The sequence below is a fragment of the Mastigoproctus giganteus genome, chromosome 8, assembly GCF_048544385.1.
Source record: "Mastigoproctus giganteus isolate SK-2022 chromosome 8, ASM4854438v1, whole genome shotgun sequence".
Lineage (NCBI taxonomy): Eukaryota > Metazoa > Arthropoda > Arachnida > Uropygi > Thelyphonidae > Mastigoproctus > Mastigoproctus giganteus.
Genome location: NC_143582.1, coordinates 214,282,726 through 214,294,971, shown reverse-complemented (window position 1 = coordinate 214,294,971; position 12,246 = coordinate 214,282,726). Strand labels below are relative to the sequence as shown.

At 37.4% G+C, this 12,246-nt stretch overlaps 1 protein-coding gene across 1 annotated transcript in view; it reads left to right on the top strand.

Annotated features, from left to right (window-relative positions):
- The window catches only part of Rab3GAP1 (RAB3 GTPase activating protein subunit 1), a 342,380-nt gene that overhangs the window by 108,948 nt on the left and 221,186 nt on the right, over positions 1 to 12,246 (top strand). The window contains exons 12-13 of the mRNA XM_090380465.1: positions 130 to 219; positions 11,507 to 11,697. Of these exons, the coding sequence (XP_090236591.1) occupies positions 130 to 219; positions 11,507 to 11,697 (281 nt within the window). The remainder of the gene's footprint in view (positions 1 to 129; positions 220 to 11,506; positions 11,698 to 12,246) is intronic.

Sequence of the window (12,246 nt, the reverse complement as noted above, 5' to 3'; positions counted from 1 at the left end):
TAAATGAAAATATCAATTTAACACACAGAACACAGAATTTTCACTTATTTTAAAAATTCTGTCCATGAAGCTTAATAGGTGGTAACTTAAATGCTCATTAACTGTTTTTTTTCTCCTCCAAACTCATAGCTGAATATTTGAAGGAATTTTCAGACCTTGCTGGTTGTCGAGAAACCATTGAAGATTTATTAGGAAGAAATATGGATATTGATGATGATGGTAAGTATTCTGAATAGGAAAAACATTGATAAGCATTGTACTTTGTTATATATTGTCCCCAAGTAACTGGGAGTAAATTTGTTGTGAAGAAATTGTCGGGTGTTCATTTATCCTGTTTACTTTTTCTGTATTCTTTTTTTTTTTTTTTCTCTTATTTCTCTGCTAGACTGATTAAGAACAAAATTAAAGGAGCTAAAGAGAGCTGGATTACAGAAAAATGCAGAGAAACAGAAGTTCTGCAAGAAAAACATGATAATTTCAATTTTCACAAAAAGATTGTTGACTATTGACTACTGTTGACTACAAAAACATGTTGACTACTGCGTTAGCCATATATGTCCAACACCATTACATTTTTCAGGCACTGCATTGGACATATATTGCTGACACCCACTGTTTCAGTGGGAGCTGCATCAGCTGTATAGCACTGATGATTGTTGGAAATTTACGTTATTTTTGAAAAGCATGGCCTCTGATGATACAGGTGATGAAATTTGCATGGCACTATGAGAAAAAATAAGCGAGTAACTGGTCATTATTTTTTATAATTTTATAAAATTTAAAAATTTTAAAAATTTTATAATTACAAAATTATGAAGATTTATGGTGTTGTCCAAAACACTCCAAACACACGAAGGCACCTCCATAGCCAGGTGGGCAGAAGCAGCAGTGCGTAGTACACGCTTCTTGATTAGACTGGGGTTCAAGCCCGTGAGCCACCAAATATGGAGGATGCGGAAAGGTCAGGGAATGACCACCGCATATCCCCTGAGCAATATGGCCTTAGTTGCTAATGCTCCTAAAAAAAAAAAAAAAAAAAAAAAAAAAAACAAACCAAACACGCGAAAGGCTGATGAATACAGTCTGGACAATAAGTCAAAACTCTTTTACCCTTTCTGCTAGCAACTGGTCTTCCTTCCGACTCTCAATTTTATGTAACAAAAAACGCACATCCTTCTAACTTTCTTGTTGTTTGCATTGATTTTTGTCATTAGTATATGAGTGTTACCACATTTTGGCTTTTCACATTTCTCTTTCCGTTCTATATTTAGCAAACCGTAACTACCTCTTCCCGAAAGCTTCTTGTTGTTATTTGTTTTCGCATGGCACTCTTGTATACCACTTACACATTGACAACTGATATTCTGAGTATATATTCTATTACTAATTTCCGGTACCACTTTAACCCCTCCCCTTCTTAGCATTGTGGCATATGAATCCATTTGATCCGACAGATCAATGCCTGTCTTTCCCTTATTATAAGCTAGAAGAGGAAGTGGTTTTTTTTTTTGCTTCTTTCTGTCTTTACTGGCGGAGGGTCCATCAACCATTTCTGGGGCATGATTTGTTGTTAGTAGTCTCACATCTCAAGCATCTCTCCACTTTAGAACAATAATTCCATTTTTTTCTTCCTTAGTGATCATTTCCCCTTTATTTAGCTTTGAGTACATGACTTTTTTGGGCATAAATTTTTTATTCACTCGTAATGTACCAACAACATGAGTTTTTTTATGAAGAAACGATAACGCCAAATGGTAGCTGGTATAAAAATTGTCTTCTATGTACAAGGTGTTACTTTCATTTAGAAGTCCTTGCGATAACTCTTCACAGACCTTTGCAGCTAAACCTACGGATTTTATATAATTTTCAGATTTACCTGAATAGATCTTGCTCGACCAGGTATATCCTTCAGTGGAACATAACTTGAACAGCTTGATTCATACCTGTGCACTTTATTTGGAATATACTGTCGGAATATCAGCCTGCCCCTCCAAGGAATAAGAGTTTCATCAATGACGAAATCTTCGCCGGGGAAAAATATTTTCTGATATTTCAGCTGCAAAACATCAATCTGGTGTTGTATCTTACTGAGCCTGTCTCCTGGAATAGCGGTTTCATTGTCTGTGAATGAGGCACAACAACGATTCAAATCTGTTGCAAGACATAATTTTTGTTACTAAATTATTTTTATAGATAGGTTTGGTTGACCAGTAAGATGCAATACTGCCCAAAGTTACTAGTCCCATCCACATAAGAAGCCTGAAAAACTTTCTCATCTCATCAGCAGTTGTTGAAATCCACTTTTTTAAGCAACTCTGCCACGAAGCTCGGGTACTCTGAATTTTCTGTTCAGCCTATCTATTTGTTTCCGTTACAATAACATTTATTACTACTTCATCAAAAAACAATGAAAATGCCTCAAGATGAGTAATGTTTCTTGATAAGTCTAGTTTATAGCAGCATGTGCAATAAACTAATTGCAAACATCCTTCATATGTATGCCATAATAGTGTCACACATATGTAGCCGACATGCCATCTCAAGAATTAAAGTAAACTACTGGGCCATGTCAGGCACATATATACGACACAAAAAAATACTCTTTTTTTTTGATATTTTAAGCGAAAAAACTGCATGACACTGACATTTCAATATTTATTTTACAATTACTAATCAAATCATTTACTAAATATTTTTTGGCCCTGGGGAATTTTTTTCTTAAACTACCTTGGCAGTCAATGTGTTAAAGAGATTTCAGGAATTAACAGAAGGAAACAACCAACTTCAATCTGAAATGACAAAAGTGAGATTATCATGGAAGAATTAGAAAAACTGGACATGTGGACTAAATACGTAAAAGACCTCTTTGCCAACAGTGAACATAACCTAGATGACAACAACAATGCAGTGGTAGGGACATCAATCCTAAGATCTGAGGTGGAGAAGGTGATTAAACCAGTGAAGAAGGAAAAAGCCAAAGGACCTGATGAAATCACAGTGAAAATAGTCAAATTACTCGACTACAAAAGCACCAACATTCTCTTTGAATTATTTAACAGAATTTACGACACAGGCAACATCCCTCGGGACTGGCTGACATCAGCATTCATCACTCTTCCCAAAACATTAAACACCAGGACTTGTGGAGACTTCAGATTAATCAAGTTGATGAGTCAAGTCCTCAAAATGTTCCTAAAAATAATTCAAAATCAGATTTTCAGGAATTGTGAGGAGTCAATGGACAATGCGCAGTTGGGTTTAGGGAAGGACTGGGTACAAGAGAAGCACTATTTTGTGCTCAGGTCATGATGCAAAGGCACAGAGAACAACAGATTGATGCCCATCTTTATTTTATTGACTTTGAGAAGGCCTTTGATCGAGTCCAACCCACCAAGCTCATCAAGATCCTAGAGGAGTCAGGCCTTGATGAAAAGAACATCCGAATAATCAAACACCTCTGCAGGAACCAAACTGCATCTGGTGTAGTTGATGGCAGAAAGACAGAAAATATCAACATTGAACATGGAGCGAGGCAAGGATGTGTACTCCCCCCCCCCACTCCTGTTTAACATTTACTCAGATGTCATCTTCAAGATAGCATTAGATGGAAGAAATACTCGTCAATGGTACAGTGATTAACAACCTTCGCTGTGCAGATGACAGTGTACTTTGTACAACTAATATGCAGATACTCCTTAATCGTGTGAGTGAAGAAAGTGAAAGAATGGGCCTTTCGGATTAATATCAACAAGACTAAGCTCATGGTCCTTAATGGGGAAATGCCAACACTTCCCCTCATGTTAAACAGAAGGCTGATCAAGAGAGTTGACAAAATCAAATATCTAGGCTGTTATAAATATTGTACATAGTCATTTCAATTCAAGTTTCACTGCTTTGTCTTTCATTTTGTTATTTTGAATGGGAGGTCATATTTAAAAGTGTTCATTTATTTATTATTTATAGCTGCCATAGTTTTAATTCAGGTTTCCCCTTGCCCCATACTAAAACGTTGTCTGTGATATCATCCACCTACTTGGTACTGTAATTGAAATAGTGCTTTGGCACTTAGTCTTGAAAAGTGAAGCATTGCTTAGGCAAAAGATATTTTGAAACTTTGTGATATTATACTTTTCTGTGTGAATGTTTCTGTATTTTAGTTTAGAAATATTTAAACAGTTGATATGTTTCCATTTTCAAACCTCTTCTATAACTTCATAATATATCTATATGTTAATTAAAAATCCTACTAGTTTACATTTTTTATAAATATAGCCCTTGACTATAATTAATCAATTTAATATATAATGACAAAAGTTTAAAAGAGTTACGTCAAAATATTGCTTTTGTAATAATTAATTAAATCTGATATTTTATTAAGGTACTGCTACCACCATTATAAATGTACATTGGAATTTTTTAAGAAAAAAAGCAAATATGATCTTTCTTTGTACTCTCTGTTCCTATAGAGGTCATTCATGTAAGAGCACCTAAAAATGCAAAATTTTAGGTTAACCTACTTGGAACTTTAATGCCCATTGGGTAGCTAGATGTATCCAATTATGCATCTGGCTATGCTTTTTTTTTTTTTTTATTTATAGCTGACTATAAATTGATAATTATAGTTGATAATTAGGATCACAAGCATGTATAAATTAAGCTTTTAAGAAATATCATGTCAAATATATTTCCTTATTTCAAGACCATGCTTCCTTATTTGCTTTAATAATTCCAAATTTAAATTAAGCTGTAATTGTAATGTTAAGAAAAGTATGTTTTAGTGAAGTGTTAAGTTTAACCAATTATTAACCAAAGAATTCTTTACTTAAGTAAACTCTAGAAGGAAAGGGGCGAATCAGATTGGTCCACTTAACATAGAGAGTTTCACTATTGATGATCATGCTCAGGAAGCTGATAAACTGAATGAGTATTTTGCATCTACACTCACACATGAGGAGTTATTCAATGAGGGGAATGCCAAAAGTTTACCAAACTCTAATGGGGGGAGTTAAGTGATTTTGTAATAACTGAGAGCAAAACGGAGGAAAAATTGAAGTTAAATGTAAGGAACGCACCTGGGGTGGATGGGATATATCCAGTTATATTAAAGGAGGCAGAAAATGAAGTAAGCAAACCCTTAGCCATAATTATGAGAGCTTCCTTGGATTCAGGAGAGGTCCCCATGGACTGGAGTTGTGCAAATGTATCCCCAATTCACAAAGGGGTTCAAAGGTGACACAAGTAACTGGTTAAAGAAGCATTGCAGGATCATTTAAACAAGACTGCAGTAATAGTTAAGACACAGCATGGGTTTGTGAAAGAGGAGGTCTTGTCTGACCAATTTGATTAGATACTATGATGTGGTCACAAAGGAATTGGATGCAAAAAATTAATGCTGATATCATATACTTGGATTTCAAGAAAGCTTTTGATACTGTTACACATGGAAGGCTGCTGTACAAATTGGAGCAGTATGGCAATAAGGACAAGTTGCTACAATGGATAAAGAGATGGTTGAGTGAGAGATGACATAGAGTGGTAATCAATGGACACTGCTCTTCGTGGGCTAATGTTATAAATGGAGTTCCCCAGGGTTCAGTGCTGGGCCCACTTTTGTTTTGTGTATTCATAAATGATATTGATGAAGGTATATCAGGATTAATGTCCAAGTTTGCAGATGATACAAAGTTGGCAGGGTTGTTATTGACAGTAAAGACAGTATGCTACTGCAACTGGACCTAGATAAGTTGGGAAAATGGGCTGAGAAGTGGCAACTGAAGTTTAACATTGACAAATGCAAATACTGCATATGAGTAGCAGTAACCCCAGAGAAACGTAACTGAGAAGAAAACCTGGGGGTAATTGTGCAGTCAGATATGAAGTTTGCTGAGCAGTGCAGATTGGGCTGCCAGAGCAGGTCATGGAGTTTTGTCAATGATATATAGTAATTTTCCTAGCAGGGACAAGGAAGTGATTATCCTGTTGTACAAGGCAATGGTCAGGCCACGCCTTGAGTACTGCGTGCAGGTCTGGAGGCCTCCTTTTAGGAAGGGTGTAGAGTTGCTATAACGAGTACAAAGAAGGGCAACAAGATTGGTGAGGGGTATAAAGGGGTGCTCTTACCAAGGAAGACTAAAGTTTTTTGCAAATTGCAGTGCCTGGAGACTAGGCATATGTGAGGTGAATCTGCTTGAAGTGTATAAGGTCTTGAATGGGTTGAGCAAACTCAGCGCTGATGGGATTCTTCTTCTTGCTTGGATTAAGAACCCGAGGGTGCATAGATTCAAATTGAAGAAAGACAGTTGTAGAATAGATGTGTGAAAATTTGTCTTTAGCTAGTGGGTAGTTGATTGCTGAAACAGACTTCCAGCTGTTGTTGTGGACGTTGATAGCTTAAATAAATTTAAGGCTGAGCTGGACAGGCATTTGGAGTGAATGGATGGGTGAAATGGGAAAGTTTTTTTTTTTTTTTTGGCTGATGTTGCATTGCTTTCTTTCTTGCATTGTATGCCTCAACTAATGCTAATTACAAAATGAAAAACTGTAGATGAAATTAGCATATGTTATTGAATTTATTGTTATTAAAGAGGGCACTCTGGTCATGGAAGAGAACAGTCAGTGGATTTTTGGCTGCTGTAAAGGAATAAGTATTTTTGTTTGATAGTCTTATTGTATGCTTCATTAATTAACATACTATATTGTGTTTTACAAAGATATTAAATAGGTTTAGTATTGTTCATTAGCTTCTTATTTTTAATTTAACTAGTGATTTTTGGAAGTTATGACTCCCAGTGTTGGCACCAATATTGTTGAACTAGCTGCCATATTGTAATTGATAAGAAATAGCGTAATGTATATATCTTGAACGGATACCGTAATGTATCTATCTTGAACTGATACCGTAATGTATATATCTTGAACTGATACCATAATGTATATATCTTGAACTGATACCGTAATGTATATATCTTGAACTGATACCATAATGTATATATCTTGAACTGATACCGTAATGTATATATCTTGAACTGATAGCATAAGGTATAATGTAATATGAAGCACTGTATTAGGAATCTGTTAGCTTAGTATAGTATAATCAATTAATCAAAAATATTTAAAGATTTATTAATCTTATTAAATTTCATTGTTAATTAAACTGTATTTAAACGGAAATCATGACCCAGACTAGACCTGCTAAGCAAAGATCACAGACTAGTGAGAGTGCTGTGATTCAGAGGAGAAACGAAGGGGGCAATTCTCCAATGCATCACAGTCTCAAAAAATGTGCGAAATGTGAAATGTTTACTGAACTTTCTAAAACAGGACATGATCTAGCCAAGGAGGATGTTGTTGTGTGTGCTAAATGCCTAGAGTGTCAAGAAATTAGGTGCCAACTCAGTGTTTTGATGGGCGTCCATGAGAGCTTGAGGTGTAGGGTAAATGCCCTTGAAGAAATTAATATGAGAGGACCATCAAGATCTCAGCTGCCCAGCTCAACAACAGAACTCACTCATGTGCATCAGGCAACACAGAGGCAATCTCCAAGGCAGAATGTGCTGATCCCACAGGAACTAGTTATTGTTGGTGACTCTATTGTCAGGGAGACTGGAAATATACTATGCAAGAAGGATAGGTGGCACAGGACCACAGTGCCGACCAGGCTAGCCGAGTGGGTAAAGTACCTGCCCGGCAACCCAAAGGTCGCGGGTTCGATTCCCGCCTCGGGCTTGGATCAAAGTACTGCAAAAACCTTGGGAGGTGCAATATGGCCACAGAAGCCGATGCGCCAACAACTACCAAATCAAAAATCAATCAATCACAGGACCGCAGTATGTCTGCCGAGGGCAAAAGTTGATGATGTTGTAGAGCAGATTTCATCTTTTAAGGGCCCAAAAGGTGATATTGTTGCACGTTGGAACTAATGACATTAAGAGTAAGAGATCTGCAGATTTACTCAACAAATACAGGTTATTGTTGAAAAAAAGTTGCGAGTTATAGTTGAATGTGAAAGTGTCTGCAATTCTGCCCAGACACGATGGGAGAGAGAATACGATGAGAGCCTTGTCGATCAATTCAGCCCTGTGGATATTGTGCAAGGCTCAAGGGGTTGAATTTTTTTCAGCCTGGTCTGTGCTTGTTAACAGGAGAGACTGCTTCTACAGAGATGGGATACACTTAAATAGAAAGGGTGCAAGAATATTTGCTGATGCTATCGAGGCAGAATTACGTGGGTAGGAAAACTGCTAGCTTGCGGGGATACACGGACTAATAGATTAACAGTAGCTGCTGGCAGAGATAAAAGTGATTCTTGCACTACTTCTATTGAAATGCAATTGAACAGCAGCCTGGAAAGCAAGGCAATGGGAATTTCCAGGACTGCTGGGAGTCATAGGGGAACAAATATATACATGGGCTGTGTTAGGTTAACAAAGAGTAGAAACAGGTGCATGTATACTTGCATGTACACCAATGCTAGGAGTATAGTTAATAAATTTGGTGAGCTTGAAGTGCTAGTCAAGACATCAAAGGCAGATATTGTTGGGATATCAGAGACATGATGTCACACAGATATAAGCAGTGCAGAATTGTAATTTGGGGAGTACAATGTGTACAGAAAGGATAGACAGGACAGGAAGGGAGAAGGGGTTATGCTATTAGTTAAGGAACACATAAAATCTAAGGAAGTGCATCCAATTGATGTTGGTGGACAATGCAATGTTGAGTCTGTTTGGTGTGACATAAGCACTGGGAAAGGAAAAATTAGAGTAGGTGTGTGTTATAGGCCTAATGAATCTGATGAGTATAAAGAGCAATTGTGCAGAGAAATAGAGTGGGCTAGTAAATCAGAATGTCTTATAATGGGGGATTTTAACTTTCCAGATATTGATTGGAACTTGTGGGTTGGTCACTCACACACTGGCAAGACTTTTTTTGATTTATTGGATGACTGTTTACTATAGCAGCATGTTTGAGCGACAACCAGAGGGAGTAATAATCTAGAACTGATTATCAGAAGTGATTATTCATGCATTAAGAATTTGCAGATAAAATAACCACTGGGTGACAGTGATCACAATGTACTGATATGGGAATTACTTAAAGATGTAACTACAATCAAGGCTAAAGGGGAGGGCTTTTGCTTTCATAAAGGTGCCTTCAGGGACTTTATCTTGGAGGCTACTAGACTTTTCATTTCAACTAAGAAATATTGTTCTAAGGTTCAGGCCTAAATGGATGTCAGATGAATTAATGAGGCTCGTGGCAGAGAAGAAAAATGTATGGGATGACACAGATGCCTATGGCAGATATTAGCTTGTCTGTAATGAAGTCACAAAGGAGGTTATGCAGGCAAAGGTGGATTACAAGAAATCTTTGGCAAAGGATGCAAAGAAAAACAGCAAACAGCTCTTTACTTATATAAACTCTATAAGGAAAGGGATGAGTCAGATTGGACCACTTAACATAGATGAGTTGACTATTGATGATCATGCTCAGGTAGCTAATAAACTGAATGACTATTTTGCATCTACATTCACAGATGAGGAGTTATTCAATGAGGGGATGCCAGAAGTTTATCAAACTCTAACAGGGAGCTAAGTGATTTTGTAATAACTGAGAACTAAGTGGAGGAGAAATTGTTGAAGTTAATCATGAGGAGGGCACCTGGGGTGGATGGGATCTATCAGTTATATTAAAGGAGGATTTTGGATTTGGATTTTTTTTTTTTTTTAGCAGCATTAGCAACTAAGGCCATATTGCTCTGGGATATGCGGTGGTCATTCCCTGACCTTTCCGCATCCTCCGTATTTGGTGGTGACGGGCTCGAACCCCGGTCTAATCAAGAAGCATGTGCTACGCACTGCTGCTCCTTCCCACCTGGCTACAGAGGCGCCGATTAAAGGAGGCAGCAAAGGAAGTAAGCAAATCCTTAGCCATAATTATGAGTGCTTCCTTGGACTCAGGTGAAGTCCCCATGGACTGGAGGTGTGCAAATGTATCAGCAATTCCCAAAGGGGGTTTAAAAGGTGACACAAGTAACTATAGATCTGTTAATTTACCTTGTGTTCCGTTGAAAATAATGGAGTCACTGGTTAAAGAAGCATTGCCGGATCATCTAGACAAGACTGCAATAATAGTTAAAACACAGCATGGGTTTGTTCAAGGGAGGTCTTGTCTGACCGATTTGATTGGGTACTATGATGTGGTCACAAAGGAACTGAATGCAAAAATAATTTTGATATCATATGCTTGGATTTCAGGAAAGCTTTTGAAAAAAGCTTTTCTGAAATCCAAGAAAAGGATTTCAGTACAAATTCCTCCAATTTTCTCCAATTTCTGTACAAATTGGAGCAGTATGGCATTAAGGGTAAGTTGCTACAATGGATAAAGGGATGGTTGAGTGGGAGACGACAAAGAGTGGTAATCAATGGAGACTGCTCTTTCTGGACAAATGTTATTAGTGGAGTTCCCCAGAGTTCGGTGCTTTGCCGATTGTTGTTTTGGGTATTCATCAATGATATTGATGAAGGTATATCAGGATTAATGTCCAAGTTTATAGATGATACAAAGGTTGGCAGGGTTGTTAACGATAGTGAAGACAGTATGCTACTCCAACTGGATCTAGATAAGTTGGGCAAATGCACTGAGAAGTGGCAACTGAAGTTTTACCATTGACAAATGCAAAGTACTGCATATGGGTAGCAATAACCCAAGAGAAATTTGCCAACTGTGTGGTACTACACTCGGAAGTGGAAAGTGAAAAAGACCTGGGGATAGTTGTGCGGTCAAATACGAAGTTTGCTGAGCAGTTGAGATGAGCTGCCAGGGCAGATCATGAGTCTTGTCAATGATATATATGAATTTTGCTAGCAAGGACAGGGAGGTGATTATCCTGTTATACAAGGCAATAGTCAGGCCACACCCAGAGTACTGTGTAGAGGTCTGGAGGCCTCATTTTAGGAAGGGTGTAGAGTTGCTAGAATGAGTACAAAGAAGAGCAACAAGATTGGTGAGGGGAACAAAGGGACGATCTTACCAAGAAAGGCTTAAGTTCTGTAAATTTCAGTGCCTGAAGGGTAGGCACCTGCAAAGTGATCTGATTGGGGTTGTATAAGGCCTTGAATGCTGATGGGATTCGTCCTCTTGCTTAGGTTAAGAACCTGAGGGGGCATAGATTCAAATTGAGGAAAGACAGTTGTAGAATAGATGTGCCTAAAGTTGCCTTTAGCCAGCGGGTGGTTGATTATTGGTGGAACAGACTTCCATTTTTTTTGTTGTGGAAGTTGATAGCCTAAATAAATTTAAGGCTGAGCTGGACAGGCAGTTGGAACGAATGGAGGGTTGTTTTTTTTTTTTTTTTGGCTAATGCTGCATAAGCTTGCTTTTTTGGATCGTATGTCTCTACTAATGCTAATGCTAACTTTTAAAAGTGAAATCATATTATTGCAGAATTAATCAAAATAATAAAATTTTCTAAAAGATTAATTATTTCTTCATTTTTCATATATAGATATGAATCAGCGACTTTTCCAGGCATTAGATAGGATATCAAGTCCAACCCCTTCTGTTATTCCAAAGCTGCCAAGTGTAATGTATCATGCAAAAAATCATCATGAAGATTTTCTCATTAATGAGGAAATTCTTATTAAAATACTCCAGTTTATCTTCCCTGATTCTGCTCCGACACCATCAGGAGAACAGGTATATATTCCATTGAAGCTATTATTGAAATTTTTTCTCTCAAAATGACTACTATTATACCATATGAGTTTTTAAAAGTTAGTTTATTTAGTCTTATAGTATTTTATTATAATGTTTTAGGAACCCAAGTATATGTCGATGGGTGCTTGGCTATACTAAAGGATAGAAAAAACAAATTGTTACAATTAATTGTTAATTATGTGTTACTATAAACATCCAAATAGTTATAATTTGTAAAGTTTTATACAAATAAAAGTAAAGTAAAACGAGAGTAACTGAGAAGCTTACTTACCTGTTAACAGCCCCCTGCTTGCTGAATGACTAAGTCTCCTTCACTCAGTCATAGGGAGTTGTTAACAGCTAATTTTATACCTATGTTGAGCTGGGTCTGGCCAATAATAGGTTGCCAGCTTGGTTATCCTAGAGTCCAGTGCTTCTTGTAGTTCAAATATGCCAAGGGGTTGATTTTTCGAAATGGTTAGCTAATCCTAACTCTCAAAAACTTCCTAGGTTGTGGTTATGCTGCTGCTGGTGGTGGAGAGGGGAGGA